The sequence below is a fragment of the Callospermophilus lateralis genome, chromosome 9 (assembly GCF_048772815.1).
Source record: "Callospermophilus lateralis isolate mCalLat2 chromosome 9, mCalLat2.hap1, whole genome shotgun sequence".
In the NCBI taxonomy this organism is placed as follows: Eukaryota; Metazoa; Chordata; class Mammalia; order Rodentia; family Sciuridae; genus Callospermophilus; species Callospermophilus lateralis.
The window spans coordinates 38,321,292-38,345,275 of record NC_135313.1 but is presented as its reverse complement, the minus strand read 5'-3'; the positions used below and the strand labels follow the sequence as shown (position 1 = coordinate 38,345,275).

At 35.6% G+C, this 23,984-nt stretch overlaps 1 protein-coding gene across 4 annotated transcripts in view; it reads right to left on the bottom strand.

Moving 5' to 3' along the window:
- Hecw2 (HECT, C2 and WW domain containing E3 ubiquitin protein ligase 2) overlaps window positions 1-23,984 on the bottom strand; it is a 210,027-nt gene that overhangs the window by 55,999 nt on the left and 130,044 nt on the right. For all 4 annotated transcript variants that reach the window (XM_076866774.2, XM_076866775.2, XM_076866776.2 and 1 more), the window contains 4 exons: window positions 19,473-19,607; window positions 15,973-16,075; window positions 13,930-14,026; window positions 157-240 (listed from right to left, as the gene is read on the bottom strand). In XM_076866774.2, coding sequence (XP_076722889.2) covers window positions 157-240; window positions 13,930-14,026; window positions 15,973-16,075; window positions 19,473-19,607 — 419 coding nt within the window. The remainder of the gene's footprint in view (window positions 1-156; window positions 241-13,929; window positions 14,027-15,972; window positions 16,076-19,472; window positions 19,608-23,984) is intronic.

Genomic DNA, 23,984 nt, shown 5'->3' with positions numbered 1-23,984 from the left:
AAACAAATGTAATTTCTGACATAAATCTTCAATGTATTTCCTTAAGTCTATTTTAAGATAAAGAAGACGTGTTTAGGCTATCAATATTGGCATATTATTTTCTAAAATGCTTCCTAGTATCTATCAGGAAACTGTCTACTTCACCGTGTTACATACCTCAGCAACATAACAAGGTCTGCATCACTAGAAAGGCGTACCAATCCTGGGGTCCCTTCAGTTCGAATAAATTGGATCTTCTCCCTGTTCAGATTGAAAAAAAAAATTAAAAAAGCTCAGAATACATGTGGTAGGCTTTAGGGATGTAACTCAATGTAAAGCACATTTTTAAAATAATTGCCAGAGCACATTTTGACTCCTATTGTGTGGCAGTTACTCTGTAATCCCCTAGGAATACACATCCCACGGAGGACATTGGGAACATCAACATCTCCTAGTTCTAACATGGATGTGGAGGGTATTATGTTGTTGCTTTGAACATTTTGTTGACTAAGGGCTGCTGAAGACAGTAGTACCATGGAGTCGTTAAAACCAGTCCCCTCTGTGAGTGAAGGCCATTGTGAGTAAAAATCTAAGCAATAGTTTTAGGCTGGTCCCCTGCTCTTCCATAAGTAAGTATTCACATTCATCCCCTGCTATTCTAAAAAGGGATTGTTAAGATCATTCATCTATTCTAAGGATAGACCTAAAGTTAAGTGTGAGGAGCTCATTGCTACCTGGAAGCAGATAGTATCTATGCATTATAATTTCAATATAAATGCATATAGCTTTTTTGAACCCGTGAAAAACAGAAACACTTAGTTACTAAAGTTGATGAAACAGATTTTTTTTTTGTATATGGGCAAACATGTAACATACCTATACATATCCAACCCAATGGTGTGAGTTATTTCAGGCACTATTTTATTATGAACACGTGACAGCACCAGTTTTTTTTGTTTGTTTGTTTCATAAGTTATCTTCATGTTACAGCTTTCAACTTGTATATAACAAGTATATATATAACAAATTGTATTCATATAGAACACAATTTTAATTTTAAAAATTCTCCTAGTTGCTCTTCCTTGCTTACCTAATGCTATTTCAAAGCATACCATGTTCATTTTTGTAAGATAAGGGAAAAAATAAAAACAAAAAACCGTGATACTAAAACTATACCATTTGATTGGAACAGAGAGGCCAAGAAAATCTGCAATTTTACTCTGAGCACTAAGGACAATCTATTTTGATTACTACAAAATGAAAAGTCAGTCTCTGATATAAGTATTTATTGAGATTTAGTTTTTATCTACAGAACATCTTATTTTTATACTTGATATTTTCATAAAGTTCCAATGCATTTTAGGTTTACAAGTTCCAAATTCTCTTAAGATTGCCTAGAGACTTGAAGGCAATAAGTGGACAGCAAGGCTTAATTATTCAGACAAGAATTTCCCATTACATCAAAATTGGTTTGCCCTTAGCTACACAGATTAAGAGATGTGACCTAGAGCTTACTTCTTCATTTCTTGTGGCTAGATCCATTTTACATAATGTTAATATACAAAGCATCTAATCTTTAATATTACCAAATTTTCTTTTCTGTCCTTTATTACCAGTAACTACCATTTTTTAAAGAAAAAACTGAAGAAATGAATGATGGAGAGGTGCATAAAATAACTGCTCATGCCAGGCACAGTGGCACACCCCTATAATCCCTATGCCTTAGGAGGCTGAGGCAGGAGGATCACAAGTTCAAAGCCAGCCTCAGCAATTTAGTGAGACCCTAAGCAACTTAATGAGAAAGTTTTTTAAAGCGTGGCAGATATGGCTCAGTGGTTAAGCATCCCTGAGTTTAATCTCTGGTTAAAAAAAGAAAAGAAAAGAAAAGAAAAAACTGCTCAGAAGTGCAGCCTCCCAGCTGAGACTACTTTAGCATGAAGGCTTGAATCAGGAAAGACATTTTCCCTCAAGTGGTCTGGAGCATGTGATGGAAACCTATGTCCATTATGTGGTGAATGGTTTTCTGATAAGAAATCTAAACACTGACTCAAAAAGGCTAAGTTAGAAAAATAATTATCTTGGAAAAAAATGAATAATTACTTAACCAAAGCAGTACTTGTATAAGGGTCAATAACAATATGCTTTGATCTTGAAGAATCAAAAGTTATCTCCAACAAATACACAGTTTATCTGCTTGACCTATCATCACAATGAAGTCAGGCAAATAGAACAAAACCAAAAACCAAAGAGCATGAGCATTCGTTCTGACTTAACTGGAACTGTATGAACGGGTCGAGTGATGAATGATAAAGAGCCTATGTTCTGGACTGTGGCCTGTAAGTTTCCTGTGAATAAGAAAACCAGCACAGCTCATCTGAGTCACAGGGATGATAAGATGAGGAAAGGAAAGGGGGAAGGCCTCAGAGGAAGTATGCCAAATGGGAAATATTTCATCACTTTCCAGATATTAACCACTAGGCAGTGGGCAACTAGTGTGATTCTTCAGGCAAGAACATGCCAGAGACAGGCAGAGACTAGTTTCCTCCAGGCCAACTAATCTGACCCATAATTATGAGCCATGTGTCATATGCTTCCAGGAGCAGAAACGGGAACATGTCATCTGATGTACTGAGTTCTTTCTTTCATGAATATTTATGTGCTCTTACAGCAAACCTTTCCAGAGCACCTCCTGTTTGCCAGGCATGGTCTCACACACTGGGAATCCCAAGGGAGTAGGACAAAGTCACTTGTCAAGGAGCTTATGGTGCAGCAGAAGAGAGAAAGTCAATGTCAATTCTGGTACTGTGTGAAATTATGTCAATGGTTCTGTTCACTTAAGGGAACTCTGTTTTGGCCTTACACCTGTGCCTAGTCTACACAGTCCTTTTATGTAGAAGCAAGATATTGGTTAACTCTGGTCAAGAGCATATCAAGGCTGAAGGAGAAAGAGAAGTCAGCAGACATCTCAGAAATGTCACCTCTTTTCTGAGAAAGAAAAAGGAACTGTTCCTTGGTTATCAGATATTTGCCTAATATTCTAGACTAGTGTTTCTCAAACTGGTGTCCTCGTCTACTAGAAATCTGTAGACATGATCTGGAGTTTTCCATCATTTTTAAATTTTGTATTTTCACTTTGGTGCTCAAATGAGCTAAAATGATAGAAGCATATTTCAAATAATAAGGATGACATTCATGACGAATGTCTGCAGTCCCAGGTCTGCAGTTACAAGGCACTTGGTGCCAAGCAATCTGAGATGAACTTTTAAAAGTACTAGTGAGCAGGACTGGCTGTGCTCTTAGGTCAGCAGGGCCTTGTTGTTAAATATGACAGCCACAGTTTGTTGCTCATGCACAATTTTCTTACCAATTACAAAGACAAAACTTTTCTCTTGCAGCATTAATTTGCGTCAAGAAAATGATCAAGTGAGGCTAAGTCATGCAAGTTGCCATGGGCTAGAGAGAAAATAGAAGAGATGGATTTTAAAAGTAAATTATGCATTTATGCTAAATAATGCATCAAAGATGTCACGGCTTATTCTAAGAACAAAAGCTTTACAGTAGTTTGCAAATAGAAAACTTGTGGGTGGTAGAATCCACTCATCCAAGGGTGCATTCAGTGATATCTTTCTTCTTCAATATTTTATCTGGGGATATATAATTAAATAATTTGGCTTAATAAAACAATGAATCAGTAGATATAAACGTGTTTTTTGTTAAGAAGGAAAAATGATTATTGTGATAATGCTAAGGATACATGTGAAAGACTAGTAGAAGTAAAACCAGAAAAATCAATTCAAACACAAATTGCACAAAAAGCACAGATTGTCTTTCCACTGACGATGGTCTCAACATTGGTGATTTGGTTTCTGGAAGGCGAAAAAAAAACTTCTTATATTACTCGTTTGTTCAAATGTTACTAATTTTCTTAGTTTTTATTTAATTTATCTTTAGGTTTATAATCTATAAAAACCATAAGCATAAGAAGTTTTCCCATAATTTACATTTGTACACATTTAAATTTCTTTTAAAATAAACTAGGGAAAGTCTACTTGATAGTTCGGTAACATTTCTTTTCCTTTTAGATGGAAAAATAACAGATTGACTGCTATGAATTTCTGAGTCCACTCAGTGTTTGAAATTTGCATAATTGGTTTGAGAAATGTTGCTAAAAATATGTCTGATAGTGATTAGGGGGATGTCTGAATATTACTTTAATACATTTATTTATTCAAGTTTATTTTGTTAATATATAGAGTTAGGGACTCTGTGGCAGGAAGAAATTCTATTCATTCTTAGTGGTTTATAGTGAAGATTATAAGTTCCTTTAGAAATTCGCATTTCTCAGAGCAAAAGCCCTTCCTCTTCTATCTTTGTGCTCCCTAGATACCTAGCACTGTGATAGGCACACAATGAGTTCTTCATACGATACAAACTAGGCACATGAGCAGTTAACACCAAAATAACATATCTGGCTTCTGACAGTCCACTTGCGTTTGGAATAAACAATCTTGCTATCATATTTTGCTTCGGCAGGGAAACAAAAAAAGAATCAGAAAGCTGATGTCAGATTATTTACTAAACCAGAATCCACTGGGGAGATTGCAAAGACAGGTGAAGAGGCGATTGATTTATTTATTTATTTTAAAAAAGGTAATCTCTTAGTAGGAAAACCCACAACTAGGTGGTCAAAATGCTAAGCTGTGTAGTGACAGCTTCAGGAAAAATTCCTTAGTTAGTGCTGTCTCAGAATCACAATGTTTAGGCCTCCTAACCACTTCCTCTAGCGCACAGGATCACCCCCAGAAGATCAACTCTGGCAGAAGATCATTTGAGGACAGCAAAGACTCAAGACTAAAATTCCCACAGAAAATATTCTCACTGAAGCCAACCAACATTCTGGTGAAGTTAAGGACAGCACGTGTTTAAAAACAACTAGACGCAGCAGAGCTCTAAACCGCAAAACTCTCTGGATTGTAAACTCTGCACACTTGGGTTCCTGCAGAAACAGTTTAGTGACACAGTCTCCAGTACATATGCTTTTAAAACTGCCTGAGGGTAATTTTAGAGAAGTACCCTCGGCTTCCTCAAAGATATACTGACACAAAAGGAAAGATAGCACTGATGTTCATACTCCCTATTAGAGTCACAGGGTGTTGTGTGACTTCCTGGATGGAGCAAAGCAGTAGAAAGGTCAACTTTTCTTTCTACCTCCCATTACAAAGGATAGATTTGGAGGTTTAGGTGCATATGGTCTAGGTGATTCTTATGGAGACACAGAAGTGAAATGAATTCTCAACATGCTTATGAGCAAAATGTATCATAAATTGATATAAATTATCTCCAGGCTAAGAACTAAGAATTACTTGACTCTTTTTGCTTGCTTTTTTATTATAAAATAAGAATAATTATAGAATGCAAATAAAATATTTAGCATAGAGCCTATTATATTGTAAGCTCTGAGAAATTTTTAATTATTGAATATATTATTAGGCAGGCTTCCTAAGTGTTTATTCTTTTCTCTACTGACAGTAATACCTATTGAAAACAGTCAGGCTAGATTTCTGATGACCCACTCTTTTTTCTGTTTGTTATGGGAAAGCCATTCTAATTATGGAGTTCATTCCACAAATATTTATTGAGTACTTCTATGATATATAGTAGATAAGACACTGGCCTCTCCATAAAACAAGAAAAAATTCGATGAGAAGCACAGAGATAATCCATATGAAGGGTTTACATTCCTCATAATTCAAAAGATGATGGAAACTATGACTACCAATAAAGCAATCCATATACAGTGGTTCCCCTTAGCTATGGTTTCACCTTCTGCAGTTTTAGTTATCTCTGTTTTCTTTAGTCCAAAAATATTGAATGGAAAATTCTAGAAATAAAATATTCATAAGGTTTAAATAACTTTTATTATAGCATATTGTTATAATTTTTCTATTTTATGATGCTATTGTTAACTTCTTACTGTGCCTAATTTATAAATTAAACTTTTCCATAGCTATGTATATTTATATGAAAAAAAAAGTGACTAAGGTTCGGTTATATGTGTGATTACACACATCCACTCTTAAGTGGGGGACTACTGTGAAGCAAAACAATTTTGAACTTTGTAAAAGAAGTTTTGTTATGCCTGGTACAACAGCACATGCCTGTAATCCCAGCTACTTGGGAGCTGAGGCAGAAGGATCACAAATCCTAGACCAGCCTGGGAAACAAGGAAACCCTATCTCAAAAATTTTTTTAAAAAAAATTTCCTGAAGATTGGAGATGTAGCTCAGTGATAGAGTACCTCTGTATTTAATCGTTAGTACTGGAAAAAGAGAGAGAGAGAGAGAGAGAGAGAGAGAGAGAGAGATTCATTATTATGCACAAAAACACCTAGTTATAATGAATCTATCTTAAGGCATTCTAACAACTTAAACCCTAAGCCTATCATTATTTTGAGGAATTAACATCTAGATATACAGGATATATAACTATGGTTTATATTTTCTTATGAATTATAATATTTTATTATGTATTTGATAACAAGTATTTTAATAAAAATATATTCAGGAATTGAAGATATATTATAATTCCATGCATTTTTTTTAAATATACAAAAAAATCCCACAAAAATGCTTACTATGAAGCACTCAGAATGGACAAGCAAGTTAAACAGAATGAAAAGGGAGAGGTAAGGATAGCTGTATTTTCCGAAAGTGATATAAAATGCCATGGCAGAGGGAAAATAATGAGCAGTACCAATTTCAGAAAAACTAGTAGTTTCCCATATTTTGGCAGTTATAATTTAGAAGATAAAAAAAATCTACCACAACAGAAACAAAGATATAAAATACTTTGGGAAAGCCTAAAAAGAAAAATACAGTTCCCTATGTGAAAAGAACAAAAAGGTTTATTGCAAGAAATGAAAGAATTGAATACATGAAAAAATAATAATATAAATATGAAATTTAAAAAGGGATAACTGTACATATTTTATTGTATACAAATTACTTAGAAATAAAATATAATTGTAATCAAAATCCGAACTAATTTTAAAAGTTGAGAACATAATTCAAAATTTCATCTCAAGCCTCAAGAATAATCCTATATGCTAAGAAAATCTAGCCATTATCAAAATAATTGCTAAGCTGTTATTTTCTAAGATCTAAATGACACATTAGAATATACAAAATAGGCAAATTATTGTAATAAAAAGATGAATCTTTATGTTAATTGGACTAATGGAAATGTAGCTGCTTATCTCTTAAGATAAAATTTCAGATACTATCATTAAGTTCCAAATATATGTTCTATGAAATTGATAGATTTAATAAATGTTTATCAAACATCCATTCTATGCAATGTAAGACAAGAAGTCCTGTAAGGGTTAAAAAGATGAATAAGATGTAGACCCTGATTTCATGGCATACTATTTATAATGTAAGTATATAACAATGGATAGGGTAGAAAACACAAGATGTTTTGAGACATTTTAACTGCAGATAGTACCATTAACTATGTCTATCAAAAATTATAAAAAGCAGACAGATAGGATGCCTCGAGGGTCCACAAGATTGTCTTCAGTAAAATGTGCTCTCCCCACTAAGGAAATGATTCAATGGGATATATCAGAAAAAGCCATTTGTATGCAGGACACTGAATATCAAACAAGGTAATTTTAATTTTAGCATTGGTTATTCAAAGTTAATTTTTTGTGAAAATAATTTGCTTTACTATTTAAATCCACTGATAGAGAAAAAAATACATTTTACAGAGACGGGATGCTTATTTTATTTTTAAAAAAACCTCCTGATTCATTAATAGCTGGGTGATTAATTTATGTAAACAACAGATTTCACTAGAAACCATTTGTGCTATTATAAAATGATAATTATTCTCTATGATTTTAGAAATAGATATAATATTCTTTTGGATTTGGGAAAAGCTTTGAGGTTGAATTCAGTACTGATATTTTGCTTTTGTTCACAGATGGTTCATGGCTGATGGGCTACTTAAGGAAGACAATAAACTATTTTCTTGATAAATGCAGCAGGATATAACAAAAATCCACAGTGAAACAGATATATCTGAAACAGAGTCATTCCTAATTTAAGAAAACAATTTTGAAAATCCTTAATTGAATCATTTGTTAGCAAGAAAACACAATGTTTTAGAGAAATATCTAGTGGGTGGACATTTTTGTAATTTGTGGAATTTTTCAAGGTTGAATGAAGAAACCATATTTATAGGGACACAATTAAATAAATACCTGGTTGTGATACTCTAAACTAATTTTGACTAATAGAATTCTTGCTTTGTGTCTTTTTTTTTTAATCTTAGGTGATTGGATAATTGTGTTAAAGTTAAGAGTCATGAGATTTTATGAATAGAAGATATAAAAATTAGAATATGCATATGTCAAAAGCGTAGACCCATCTATAAATTAGTATATCCATTTAAATAAAACATGGGTAGAGTTATTCTTTTTTACAGAAGTCACAGAATAGATAATTGGTTCTAAGAATCTTTTTCTTACTGTCTTAGGAAATAAATTCCCAAACCTCTCACTAGATCTACAAGAAAATGAGCTGCTTATGAAAACATTTCATTATTTGGATACAATACTGGAACTTTGGCTGGCTTTGAACTGTTATGTTAATGATATTGTCATGATACTTGGTCCTCATTACATGTTACATGGTCCTCATTTTAATTTCTTCTGATTCTTGCTTAGCCTTCTACGCATGAGCAATCAAGACTGGTTTCATTGTATATGTGTAAAAGATTCTAGAGAAAAACTCCCTATATGAAACTGTGAAAATAGAACTAGAAAGTCACCTACACGGAAGTTAATCACAGAACTAAGGAGATCCTGACTGCACTTCAGTTATAGGTACAGAAACACATAGTGCCATTTATAGGTATGCTTAGTCTCAAGGCTGGTGGTTTTGAGAATTACAGAAAGTTCAGTGGCAAATTACTTTAAATCGAGCCCTTGTGATACAATCAAAAAATGAAATGCAGATTACTAATATATTAGTTTCAATTTATTATATGCTTACTGTGCTTACAGTACCAAGTGCTATGAATACCACTGAATAGCAAGTATTAATTATCTCATTTAATCTTCAAAAGAACATAGCAGGTTAGAAATTCTCAGCCCCAATTTTAGGGTAACAACTTAGGGGGTTGTTAAATGCCTCATTCAATGTCACCTTCCAATGATGAGCAAACTACAGAGCTAGAATTCCAACCCAGGATTGTCTGAACTCTTAAGATGAATTCCTTGCCACTTTCTAAGAGCCAGGATGTCTGGTCTTCAGTGAGAGACTTCTAGCAAGATTTCATGATGGTCATCACTATGTGGTCTCTATAGGTTATTTTAACTGGGTATTTTAAAAATTTAACAATTATGCCCAAGCAAATGGCCTACAACTTAGGAAAACAACAGTTCTATTCTAGATTTAACTTTACTACAATAAAAACAGAAGATTGCCAGACATCCGAGCGAGCAGTAAACAAATTAGAGGAGGACTCAAAGCTAAACAGGTCCCAACAAGAAAGCACATCAGGCCAGCAGAGATAAATTCATGCTGCTTAGAACAAAAAGTTCAGATTTTAACTGATATTAATATTTCTAGCTCGATCATAAACATAGAAAAATTCACTTGCTATAAAATCTCTACTTGAGAAATGGGTTAGATATTTTGAAAACTGGGGTTTGTTTTGTATAAATCAGCTTTTGAAAATCTTATCTTTTTAATTCCATAAGATTCTGTATTGTTTAATAATTTCAAAATAATTTTCAAACATGCAGGGCTCTAAAAATAGGACGATGTGAACTTAGAGGTCAGAGTCCGAGTTTAGTTGCAGTCTAGGGAATCCAGAGACACACGTACATTTGCCTTTTCTGGCTCAGGGTGTTTTGGACTTCCAATTTTCTGATTTACTAAAACTTAAAATATTAAATGGGCTGATTTACCCAGAATGAACAAAAGTGTCACAGATCACATTCTTTTTTTTTTTTTTTTTTTTGTACCAGGGACTGAACTCAGCAGCACTTAACCACTGAGCAATATCCAGCCCTTTTCATTTTATTTTTATTTTGAGACAGGGTCTCACTAAGTTGCTTAGGATCTCACTAAGTTCCTGAGGCTGGCTCTGGACTTGTGATCCTCTTGCCTCAGAGCTGCTGGGATTATAGGTGTACTCCATCATCCCAGGCACAGACCACATTCTTATGGCAAGGGAATTTCTATAGGAAGTGCTCAAAGAGGAATCAGCCTGGTGCCCAAAATAATTATCACTGACTCCTGAGGAGAGCAAGACATGCAGGGATTAGATTTAGTGGCTAGACTTAATAATCACATTAAGAGGGGAATGTCTCAATTCTTAACTCAGGGTTATGACATTTAGATACTTTATCATAACAGAATATTATACAAACACCAAAATTAAAAATTTTACTGAATTTGTTTTCATAAAATTCACCTATAAAACATTATTTAAAAAATTTTAAATATTTTTAGTTGTAAATGGACACAATGCCTTTATTTTTTATTTACTTTTATGTGGTGCTAAAGATCCAACCCAGTGCCTCACACATGCTAGGTAAGCATCTACTATAGAGCCACAACCCAGCTCCTATTAAAAGTTTTTAAATGAATATATTTTATTTGGATACAGTACTGGAACTTTTTACTTTATCTCTTGTTTTTTTATGACATAGCATTCAAATATGCTGGTATGATTACTGCCTTCCAGTGAGAACCAGGAGTAGGATATAACAGTCCAAGGGGACATTTCTCATTTGACAGAGGTGGTAGCAAATTTGGATGCTGATTTTTCTAATTAAGGAAATAAATCTCTTTCAAAATTAAAAAATGAGAACCAGGGGGTACAAAGGAACAATAACTTGGTACCATTCACATTTGCATGACAGATAGAGGAGTGATTTCAATACAGAGTTGAAATAAAAGCCATATTCTATTGCATGGAAACTCTCAGCCATTCTACAGGAAAAGATACCCAAGTGGAGTCTCAAGGAAGAGGAAGCTATATATGAATGCAAATTATCAAACAGCTTGCTATTTTCTGGTTTGGGGAGAATCACACACAAAAGAAGAAAAATACAAAATAAGGAGGCATACCTACTTCAGTCTCCAAGGCTGTCCTTTATTTCCTCATTAATTTGTGGACAGAAATATGAAGGGTTATTTCTTTTAAGTGGATATGCCACAGAGGAAGAAGAATGTGTAGAAAACTCTGTTGGTGTTGGTAATCCTTGCTTAAGGCAAGAGCAGATGATCTATAATCACCTGCAAGATACACATTACCCAGTGGCTCTATTCCACACATAAATAAGTCTGTGTTATAGTTTGAATGTCCACCAAAGGACTATGTGTTAAAGGGCTAGTCTTCAGGAAGATGCTGTTGAGAGGTACTGTGGTCCTATAGAAGAAGGTACCTTATGAGAGGTCCTTAGGTCACTGGGATTGTGCACCAGAAGGGGATTGTGGGACTCTGGCCCCTTTCTCTCTCTTTTGCCTCCTGGCCAGAAGGTAAGCAGTTTTACTCCAATTTATACTCCCCAACACTGCCATCTGGCTTGTCCACCAAAGGCCTGAAGTCAACAGGTCCTCCTGATCATGGACTGGACCATGAACAATAATAAACCTCTTCTCTTTATAAGTTAATTATCTCAGGCATTTTGTTGTAGTGCAGAAAGTTAAGGCAATCTGTTATTAAAAATATCACTGAAATGTGAGATTAAACTCCAGCTGTGTTCCATTCCTGCTACTTATGGGAATGGTCCTTACAATGCAGTTTTTAACTACATGAAACAGAATGTTCTCTCACATATACAAACTTCCCCTTTAGGTCATTATGATAAAGCAAAGTGCTTAACTACCAAAAACTTTTTGGAAAATGAAAGTACACTGTGACATACACTCTGGCATTAGCTCATTGATTTAAATTCCTGTTTCCTTCTACTTGTCCTGATTACATATGCTTTCCATAATCACATTTATCAAATGTAAAGAAATAGAAACATATTCCAAGGCCTATCAGACAATTTCTTAGTAAGGGATTATCATGTGAGATCTATGTTAGAAGAAAATTATGCTTAACTGAGGACCCTGGGTGTTACTCCATTATAAAATCTTCAGCAATCTTCAGAAGATTAGAGACTTAAGATTAAAAAAGAAAATAAAAAATAAAACTGGGAAGTTGCCATCTGGAGCCTGGAGCCTCCCTTCTGTTGGGGTCTGTTAAGGTTCTGTCAAGTCATTAAAGAATAATGACAATGCTCTGTTCAGGTAGAGATTAAAGCATCCAACCTCTCCCATGGGGAGATTGAAAGATACATTAATTATTTTAAATGCTAATGTGAAGCTCAGAGAAAAAGTGGAAAACTTGAGTTTCCTCCTTTTTCTTTCTCTTATGTGGGGATTGGGGTATTTCCAGAGGAACAGATATAAACTAAATCTGTCTGAGTGTGTGTGTGTGTGTGTATAAGCAAGCCTTTGTGGACATGTACAGCGGCTGGAGGTGGTAGAGATTAGAGAAAATAGTGTTTGCTTTATCTTTTGGCTAGCAAAAGAGTAAGAATTTAGCTTGTTTATTTGCTTTGATTTAAAGTCCAAAATCAGTAAGATCTTTAATTAGACCATCAAGGAGCTCATTTCTGCAATTTCATTAACTAAAAGGTCTTACGCGAGATTCTCTAGACCATGGATGACTTTGTGGATCTCATAATAAACAAACACACCGAATCCACACTTGTATAATTTTGATATCTTCTATGTGACTGAGAACAGAGTGCTCATGTTGGGGAAAGGACTAAATCTTCAGTTTAACGTTAATCATGTAAAACTGGATTCTCCACATAAGCAACGTTTGTAATGTCATACTCGAAAGGTTGTGTAGTTGTAGCCTTTAGAACTTTAAAAGAAATGACAGCTTTAAAAGACAGGAGAAACCGAGAATAGCTGATAATTTATTTTCGAATTAACAAGTACACTATGCAAAGTACTATTCTAGATGTTTGAGTAGTCAGAGGGAGAAATAATGAGTCTCATAAGATCCCTCTTTGCAAGGATCTTATAATCTAATTGGAAAATAAGGTTTTAAAAACTTCAAAAATCAAACTAAAGCACAGAAATCAAATAGCCAAAACAGTACAAAGAAAAAAAAAAGAGGTACCTTACATGATAAATCACCAAATTAATGTCTGCAAAGGTGGCATGTAGGGCCTTGGGTTATGTAATATTAAATTCCCCCTTTTCTAGCTCTAATGAGATTGAGAAATACTAGGCTAGATCATGAGACTGAGACTCCACAGCAGAGCTGAAATGTTTCAAGGAAGGAGAACTTGTCCTGGGCTTTGAAAAGGAGATCTTTTCTGCCAGACTGAGAAGAGAAAAGCTTGCCAGTGAAGAGGAACAGCTTGTATTCAGTAAAGTCAAACCAGGCTGAAAGCGCTATGGAGCTATTTAGAAGAGAGGGTTCATGCAGGGAGAATGCTGGACAGCAGAAAGAATCAGACTCCTTTCTTGGGTTCCACTGTGTTTTTATTATGGAAAAATGTGAATACCAAGCCTAAGACTCTACAAATCTTAATTCAATAAACTATTATTTTGTTTAGCTACACTTTAAACTATTATTTTGTTTACTCTAGCTACATTTTTTTTTCTCTATAATATACATATCTAGGATGATTCTTGGCTCTTAATTTTTCTTTCTTTTTCATGTTTTTTCTTTAAAAAGAGCTCTAGATTGCTTAGTTAATCTCATTCAACTTTTGTACTTCATAGATGCCAGAACTACAGTGAGTTGGGGCTGATGACCTAGAAGATGCCTTTGTAATAAGTGACAGAGTGAATTTCCGAGTGTTACCAAAATTTAATGATTGGGGCTTATGCAACTTGAAAAAAATACCAAGATTATGGTTACCTGAGTGAGTGATTCCTGGTAAGATCAGGTTGACGCTCCTGTAGAATTTCAAAGATGTTGGGTTGACGCAGAAATGCAACAATCTTGTCATTATAAGCTGGAAAAAAAAATCAGAAAAGACAACAGTTTTTTTTTTTTAAAAAAGTGTATTAGTGGTTTTATATAAAAACAAGCAGTTTTTACAGTTAATAATATTCCTGGCATTCAGATGCACAGTTTGGAGTTACACTGTCTCTTCCATCGCAGAAGCTGACATTCCAGTGTGTGTCCAACCTGTTATGTGACCCTGCCTTATATCTGATGTGTGTGGCTTACTTAAGTATTCCTATTAAACTCATTTCAACTCTTATTAAACTCAATATGAACCATATTTATTATCAAATGGCAAGATTAGTTCACCAAGATTCTAGATAGTGATCATTTTAAGTTTACCAAAATCAACCTCACAGAAATGACAACAGTCATAAATGGAAAATCATTTTCTAGTTAAATATTAGCCAGCCAGAGAGGTAAAGGGGCAGAACCAGAGTTCCACAAATACAAAAGATGCAAAGAGCTACAATCAAAATACAGAGGACAGATCATGCTCAAATTCTATATGGAAATAAATGCTATTAAGCTATAAATTGCTTTTTACCAAAACAACTATGCAAACAGCTGCAATATAATAATCATCATCACCTATGAACAAAACATGATTAAAAAATTTATGTTCCAAATCAAGGCTGGCTAAAGAAATTTAAAAATATTTAATTAAAATAGATTAAGAACTCTGTTAATAGAAACAGACAATCGAGAACTGCTCTAATTTAAGATGTTGGAAAGGCATAAATATATTTAAATTCATAGAAGGGAGTAGATTCTTAAACATGAGAGTTCCTGGCTAAGTCAACACTTTTGTGTTTATACATATGATCAAGATATATGCCTTAAAAAAAACTAACAAATGATTAAACAAAAGAAGTATAATTCTGTAGACATCTGCTGTCTGAAATTTTATGGTACATTATGCTGCCCATACATACATATTTTAGTTGAGTATGAATAAAAATTTTTAAATGTTATCTGCTAAAATGGAAGCCCAGTGTTGACTCAAACTGTCCCTAAATATATATTTCATTATATATGAACTAAAAGCCATTTTTAAAATTTATTAGTTTTTATATTTCATCCAAGATTAGAAACTAGATAACTTTTTCACAGTATTTTAAAATTGTACGTGTGATATGTAGTATCACAGTAGTAATGACACAATTAAATGTAGCCTGACTTGACTCTAGATTTCTTCTTATCCAGTGATCCAGTGGTTATCAAATATATTTGGGTCATTGTCATTACACTGCATTTCACCACATGGTAGTTGTTTTTTTTTTTTAAGCAAAAATTTAAAAATAGAAACAGACAATGGAGAAGTGCTCTAATTTAAGATGTTGGAAAAGACAGTCTATATGACCTTCCCTTGGTCTATCCACTCTACCTGCCTTAGGGGCACCAGGTTTGAAAACCATAGATCTATTTCAACTTCATCATTTTAACACTCAAGTTGTTTTTTAGGCCTATATGCCCACATTCATTTATTTTTAGTTTACTATTTTGAAGGTTCTTGCTGCCTTCTATATGCTACAAAAACACCTTAAGAATGTGCTACCTTTGATTGATTACTTTGTGAGGTGACTACAGATTCATACACTATGTAAATTCTGTCTCAAGCTTTAAATATTCCCTAAGTGTATGCTCGTTCACATGCTTAGTTTATGATTGCAAACCATATTACCTTAATAAATTATTCTTTCTTAACTTCAACAACCTAAGGCTTCGACTTAGAAAAGGTAGAGTACTATTTAAAAAATCTTATCCAATAGGGTTTTATAAGACAAAAGCCATTTGCGACTGAAGTCTCTGGGATTTTGTTAGAAATTTCTTAATGCAATAGTTTCTGAATACAGGGCAGAGAATAGCAGACTAACAAGGAAGTATGAGAATAATATGCATCGTCTACAATGACACAAAAGCACAGAGGGATTTCTGGACGGGGTGACATACCCACTGGAACCATGTCCTGGTACTGTGGCCTACTGACTGTATTGAATGTACTGGACGGTCTGGGGAGAACTGGTGGTCCTGCGTGCCGAGAATCTTCTCCTACCTGCAAATGCAAGCATCATTTATGTTCTGCATCAGGAGCTAGAGGAATTTGTATCAGCATCCCAAACCAAGTTGTTCAAAATATTTAACAACAAACAAGGCAAAGTACCAGCCAATCAGATCAGTTGCCAGCAGTAGAGATGACATGGGACTCTGGGTCCTCAAAAGCCCTGTTCTCATGTCTGAAGGGGAGAAAAGTTAAGGTACCCACATCCTTGAAAGGAGGTGGGGCAGTATTTTTTTATTTTATTGTATTGTATTTTTTATTTTTTAGGCAGTGAATATTTCCAAGTGTAACAGAAGTAGTTCAATATGCTTGTAATCACTGAGGCTATGGCACCTAAATAGCAGACTTGTTGATCAGGAAAAACTTATGCATTGACATAACACAAAACTGCAACAGTACCATCAAAGGGAAGAACTGGGTGATACAAAGTGTATTGGGGCAGTGCCAGGATATTCCTTCTTGTGGCTAAAGCAGGCCAGGGAATTCCCTGTCTCAGCAGAGGAGGAAACCAAGGGCAGCACTTTTCCTATGGGGTTCCAAGTTAGTGTATTATCTCCTTAGCAGCAATTTCACATGCCTATTAGAGCACCTGGCATAACAGCTCTTTCAAGTTTGAGCCTCCCACACCAGGGAGCTAACAGTGGCAGGTGTGGAGAAGCTAAATAGGATTGCCTTAACCTGAATTATTTATTGTACCTGCTACCGATTTAGAAAGTCATACATACAAGTAGATGCTCCAAAATACCCATTCAGATTATTGCCAGAAAACTCTGGCGTTTCCCCCATATTACAGAAGTCTTTTGAGACGTCAGTAGAACAGTAGTGTAAAAGAATAAGAGAACAAGAGGCAAAACAACACAACGGATTTATAAACTAGTACATTTGAAATGGAGCTTCTACTTCCACCCACTGGAACCTTCACAACCATTTATCATATGGCATTGGCCTGATGTTTGCTGAGGATTTTTCTGAAGGTCCTCACCCTAGAAACAGCCTCTCCACCCTCCACTGTTTGCTTATCCTTCAAGAATGTTCTCACTCATGCTTCAAAGTATAGGTCAAACAGCCCCTCCTTGTTGAAGCCTTCCCTTCAAGCTGAAGTTAAATGCAGCCTACTCTGAGTTCCCACAGGATTTAGTGTAGATTTCCAAAGCAGTTACCATTATTAACAGATTATATTATTTATCAGTTATACCTCAAAAAAGCTGGAAAGAAATTTTCAAAATGAAAAATATCCACAATTATCTAAAGAGGTTATTAAAGTATAGTTCTCTTTCCCAACTACTACTACTAAAAAAGAAGCTTTATAAAGAATTTTTTTATTCATTGGTATTATGATTTTATATTTTCTCTCCTAATTAAGAACACAAACAACAAATGTTAATTATTTGTATTTCTCATGATGCCAACCATTATGTTTCTGCACTGTAGAGCATGTTTGGCATTAATCTGTTGAATGGGAGAGATACCAATATTTCTATGAATTGGGATACTTGCTGAATCAGTACAGGACAGTGTCTTCAAAGACTCATGTGTATAACTAGTTTTCTTATGATGCTTCTCCTGAGTTATCAGCCCTGAGGAATAGAATCAGTCACTCTGTGAAGATTCCATCATTTACTACATATTGTCTATCAGTCAGAATGTACCATTTCAATATACCAATATATATAGTTTCCCTCCTGTCAGCATATTGCCCCATGTCTCATTTCCCTGGATAGCAAAGGTCTTCTCCAAGACCTCACATCCTGAAATCAGACTATAAGCCAGGAAGCAATTCCTCTGCTAAGTATGGGTAGCACTTCAAGAGGTGTAGGCTTCCAACCACTGCACCAGAAAGCACGTTCCTAGCAAAGGTTCAGCAACACTTTGGCTGAATGCGGAGTCCTTATGGTGCTATCTCTAGTCTACTGCTCAGTTTCTATCAATAGGAAGAGACATCTTCATTCAAATTTTAACATATCTCTCAGGGCCTCTCTCTCACAATGGGTTACTACTAGACCATGAAAATAATTCAAGTTCAGAGGAGACGGGTTGAAAGGAAATGTAAATGTGGCTATTAATCTCAAGTATATTTCCTTATAAAAAGAGTCTTATTTGACCTAACCTCCAGCTTCATCTTATGAAGTCACAATAAGGTAATGGCTAAAGTGCATGGGGCATGTGATAAGTCAGAGTCCTAATTATGCTACACAAGGTCCAAAGGTGAGAGGTCTGTTTTCCTTTTAAAATGAATGCTCTCAGTATCTTCCAGCTTACCACTAATGGTTTATATGACAGCGAGGTAGAGATTTATAAGCTACTCATAAAACATAAATATTTTTGTGCATACCTCATCCTGCAATAGATTTATGTATTATTTTTATATGAGCTTCTCACGTATAATTCTACTGTGTCTGCACTTACAACCAGCAAACACAGGATGCATTACAGGAGGCATTTAAATCATGAGGGGAAATTCCAAGAGCTCAATTTTGATGAATCAAATCCAGTTATTTATTGCATTCATAATTTTTTCTTTTAAGAAAGACTACAACAATATTTGATTTACAATATAATATTGAAAATGTGATATGTGTTTAGACATGAAAAGCATGCTGCAAAAGAATCTTAATTCTATTTGTAGAGGGAATAGTTAGAAACAATGTACATTAAGGAATGATAAACACTCAAAGCATAAGCCTATTCTAAGGAGAAGCAAACTAAACCTGAAACATTCCTTGTGTTTAAACTGCTAAAGAAAAAGGTAAATCAAGAAAGGATTTGTGTTTTGGGTTAGGATATTGGAGGGCCCTCATGTGGTTACCATGGGCCACTACAAACTGGCAAGTAGCCCACAGAGCTTTTAGTAATTTTTAGTTTGGGTATTTAGTATATAAATCAAGCCCATTGGATATATCCTAATCTTAAAGAATACTAGCGAGGATTCCTCAACTCCACAGTCTTGGATGAATATTTTAATGTAATCCAGCAAACCTCACTTGGGAAATTCTTTCCTATATTGAATAAAGTTTTAGTCCACTAAAAGTTGCATTCATTTCTTCTTATGTCCTTGGGTGTGCAAAAAGGCTCATTATCATCTTCTAATAACATTTTAGTGCATCATTAATTCCCTCTCACCTTTCTCTGAGTTAATAAAAAAAAAATCTCATCTTCAGACTTTCCTCATATGTCCTACCTTTAAAATTTGTAACTTAGGCTGTGCATATTTCTAGAGAAGCCTGTCAACATTATAAAGCTTTTCATCTTCCAAATGATCCTCCTTTTAAATCAAACTAGAAAAACAAAGCAAAGCAAAAAACATAACAAAAAGCCATCCCAATTCCACCAACCACCACATCCCTGTAGCTTCTATCAACGAGCAGGTCGGTCCCTGCAGCATGTGACTCACCTCACCCGCACTGTGACTGCGTTGCCTGGTCAAGTGTTGCCGGTGAACCAGTGCACTTGTGGGTCTACTGCTCTGCAGCGGGAGCCGAGGATCAATGAAAGTGGTGGTTCGGGAGTTGTGGTCGACAAAAAATGCCTAGGATACAATCCAGCAAATCAATAGAGAACACATGCCACATACGTGTCTCAGCTGACCTAGACCATCACACCTTCAGGAAGAGGTCCACTTCTGAGTAAGGATCTTGGGTCCAGTTTTTCATAGTTTCTAATCTTTGTGGTAACTGCTTCTCATCCCTTGGGATAGAGCAGAATAGAGAGAGACACACTTAGACTAGGTCTAGAAGGGAGCAGGAGGGAACATTGTGACTGGTTTTAGAAAACACTCCAAGAGAGTGTCATCAAAGATGTGGTCTTAGAAGGATGCCACAGGAAGGGACATTTGGGATTCTTTTAATGGATGCTCTTTATGTGCTTCCCATATGTGGTCATTCTTATGATCTGAAACTTTAGCATCACTGATTTCTTGTCTTTGTCTTTTCCTTTTCCTAAGCAGTTAGCCACTGAGACCCTTCCATTTCCCCAGTGCAGTGGCCTCTATTTGTCTGCCCCATCCCCATCCTGAACCACTCCATTATTTCAGGACTTTCTTTTATACATATAAGTATTAAAAGTTTGTCAGTTGTCCATATCTCCACCACCTTTATCTATTTAGCTGGTCTCTTACTCTAAGAATATTCCTTCTAACCATGGATTATATTACCACCTGTTATGGTTTAGATGTGAGATGTCCCCTAAAAGCTCATGTGTGAGACAATGCAAGAAGGTTTAGAGGAGAAATGACTAGGTCATGACAGTCTTAATCCAATCAGTGAATTAATCCCCTAATGGGGATTAACTGAGTGGTAACTGAAGGTGGGTACGGTGTGGCTGGAAGAGGTAGCTCATTGGAGGCGTGCCTTTGGGTTGTATATTTCGTGACCCGAACTTAGTGTCTCTCTGCTTCCTGATCATCATGTGAGCCACTTTCCTCTGCCTCACTCTTCCACCATGATAGTCTGCCTTACCTTGATCTCTGAGGAATTGAGATTGCTGTTCATAGACTGAGACCTCTGAAACTGTGAGCCCTCAAATAAACTTTTATGCCTCTGCAATTGTTCTCATCAGATATTTTAGTTACAGCAGCAAAAAAGTTGACTAAAACACCACCCTAATCCAGAGTCTCTAATGGTTATTCATCCTAATACTTTGGTCAGTTTTTCAAGACTAAGAATCTCCCTCCTGCTTACCTTTCTAGTTTAGTCATCCATCACACACCCAAACCTTCATCACATATCTACCATGACTCTGGGCAAGTTGCTTCAGTTCTCTGAGCTATAGATTTCTTATAAAAACATGTCTCCCTCATTCATAATAAACATCTCTCCCCACTAACAGGTTGGGAGGGTGAAAACCACGTCTGCCTATCCTGTTTACTTCATACTGACAACATGAAATCATGAATGAACATAAGCCAATTTTCTCAGTGTTGCAGAAAGAATCAAATACAATGTAGAAATGCATTTTTGTTTGTTTATGCATTTTGTTTATAAAAGTCTGTACAAGTGCAACTTCATATCATTAGGCCAAATGTTATAAGTTTTCAAAGTAAAGTTCACTCATGATAATAATGAAACCCAATATCTTAAGTTCAATTAGACATTGATCAGATAAAGTGAATGGAACCACCAAAGATAAAAGGGACTATTAGTAAAGCCAGGAGACTCAGTATCTATAAATCAAAGGTCTGGGCACATGATGTATGACGAGTGACCTAAGCCAAAAAGAACTGACTTTTCAAACTGATGGAGCTCAGTTAACAAAGTCCTTGAAAGACTAAGAATAAATCTATCTAGGCAAATGCAAGAGACAGGTGGTATATTTATGCCTATTTTAAAAATCACTTCCCCATTAATGGGACAAAATGTTTCTGGTTGTACATAACCAGGAAATGGGGATAAATAATTTGTTGGTAGTTCTAAGTTATAAAAAAAAATCATGTTTTTATAAAAAATAACATTTAGATCAAGCAAAATGATAGATGCACTAGGAAAAAAAGCAAAAGAAAAAGGGTATAATAAGACTTTTTCTTGATTCCTTCTCTTAATATTTGATTTGCAGGTACAAGGACTGGATTAAAGGGAAGTTTTGTGTGAGAGTTTGTCACCAGCCTCCCAATGCTCCTTCTTTCTCTTCCCTAACCTATCAGGTGAACATCTTTTTTTCTCAAATTTTGTAAAAAGCATACCAGTCATAAATCCTAATAGACTTGTATTGATAGGCACTGGCTCCAAACTTCATTCCAATGTTCACCTGATTTAGACTTTATACTTGTCCATTATTCTTGACACAATTTAAAATGTCATAAAATTGGAATTAAACTATAACAATTGGACATGGTTAATGCCTAGTTTTAAATAACAGGCATTACAATTCAGTCCCCATCTTCCTTGTGTAAATTAACATTAACAAGCTTTTTTTACTAACACAATAATATAAACCATGTTGTTTAAGGGGAAATATAGAGTGTTTAAACAGAATTGCCTATTTATTCTAGTAATTTCTTAGGAATGTTTTAAAGGGATGGGTGGCCACCAGAGCTACAATGATGCTCTTGTAATTATAGACACATGGGTGTCTACATCTAGGTCAATTGTGATTTGCATGTATGTCAGCCTAATTGGATGTTAACAGGCTTGTCTAAAATCCATTCTCTAAAGAAGTATATTGTAAATTCCTTGAGGGAAGGGACTCTTTTTTACCTTGTGATCCCCACAGCTTTTAGGAGTGGGCCTAGGAGAAGAAGGTTGCTCAGTAAGTAACAAAATAACAAATTGCCCAAAACTTTAATACACAGATTTCTGAGCAAAATGTGAAGAGACAACTCATAATTAACTAACCAAGCATTTATAAACCACACAAGCACACACACACACACACACACAAACACACACACACAAAAAAGTTAAAAATTTGGGAAATAAATAAAGTGTGTGTGTGTGTGTGTGTGTGTGTGTGTGTGTGGTGAAAAAAGTAGGAAGCTAAAGACCATAAGAATATAAATGGGACATAAGGTTTTTTAAAATCCCACTATAGATATGAATAAACCACCAGGTGAAAACTTGAGAAGTGGGAGGCAAAGTCATGGTTAAATGCTTGAGATCTAGAAAAAGACCCATCTGGTTCATTGTTATAGCTCTACCTCTCACAGGTGATGGACCCTTGGAAAGACTACTTAAATTTATTAAGACTCAGTTTCTTTTCTGATAAACGGAGATAATCACATCTATATAAAAGGAAGGCTAAAGGATAGGGTTTATCTAAATTTTTGAACACAGAGCCTTGGCACCTCAAATGTGAGTGACCACTACCATCACTGATATTATTATTCATCTCTATGACATTTTCCTAAGGATCAAGATGTTTTCTCTCTACAGGCCTTATGTAGGCCAGAGAGAGAGAGAAAGAGAGAGAGAGAGAGAGAGAGAGAGAGAGAGAGAGAGAGAGAGAGAGAGAGAGGAAGGTGGGGGATGGAAACACTAGTGAAAACTATGCTACTCAGGTGGTCCCTTAGAGTTGAGTGGCCAAAATAAGCTCTGGCCAAGCAGATGTGAAACATGGGCACTTCTGGGAAGCCCTTTGCAAGGCACACTTTGAGCCTTCCTTCTGTCCTTCATCTTATCCTGCTCCCTGAAACAAAGATGTAAGAGCTGGAGCTTCAGTAGCCACACTGAAAACACGGACCTGGTGAAGCAAAAAAGCTAGAAGGATCCAGGGGGCTCTTGCAACTTGATGAACTGCCTAGTGAATCCTAGACTACCTACCTCTAAGCTTCTCTATGTGCACAAATACAATCTTCAGTGTTAAATTTTTCATAAATCTTCTGTCACACTACAGCCAAGTCAAATCCTTCCCTGAAGTCTCCACAGGAGAGGAAACACAGTCTTCCTAAGTTAAAGTCAGGAATCACCATTATAAATAGGAATTTCCATTATTTGATAATAATGGTATTTTATTGGGGTTCACCATTAATCTATCTGGGTATCAGTTCCCAATTTAAGCAAAATATGGAGCTGGAAACATACAAAGCTATCTTTCTGTCTGACTCCAAAGCCCAATAGGCATACCTCATTCCCATCACCCCTCTTTTCTTATCTCTTCTCTTTTTCTTCTGTTCTGCTTTCTACTTAGCATTTTTCTCATTTAATTGTGTTCTTCCTGCTCCCCTCATACCTTCATCTGGTACTTGACTTTAGAAAAGCACTCAGGTATGTATTGAATCAGGCTGACAAGAACAGCCACTCATGATGTTTAGCCTACTCTGCTTCAACACTGAATAGGCTGCTACCCATCAAAGACAGCAGACCATACCCCATATACCCTATGTGGTTCTCCCACAGACTTGTTGGAGGCATTGCTATATCCACCTAAAAGGGATTCATTGCTCAACGGTCCACTGAGTTGTGAAAAATGTATT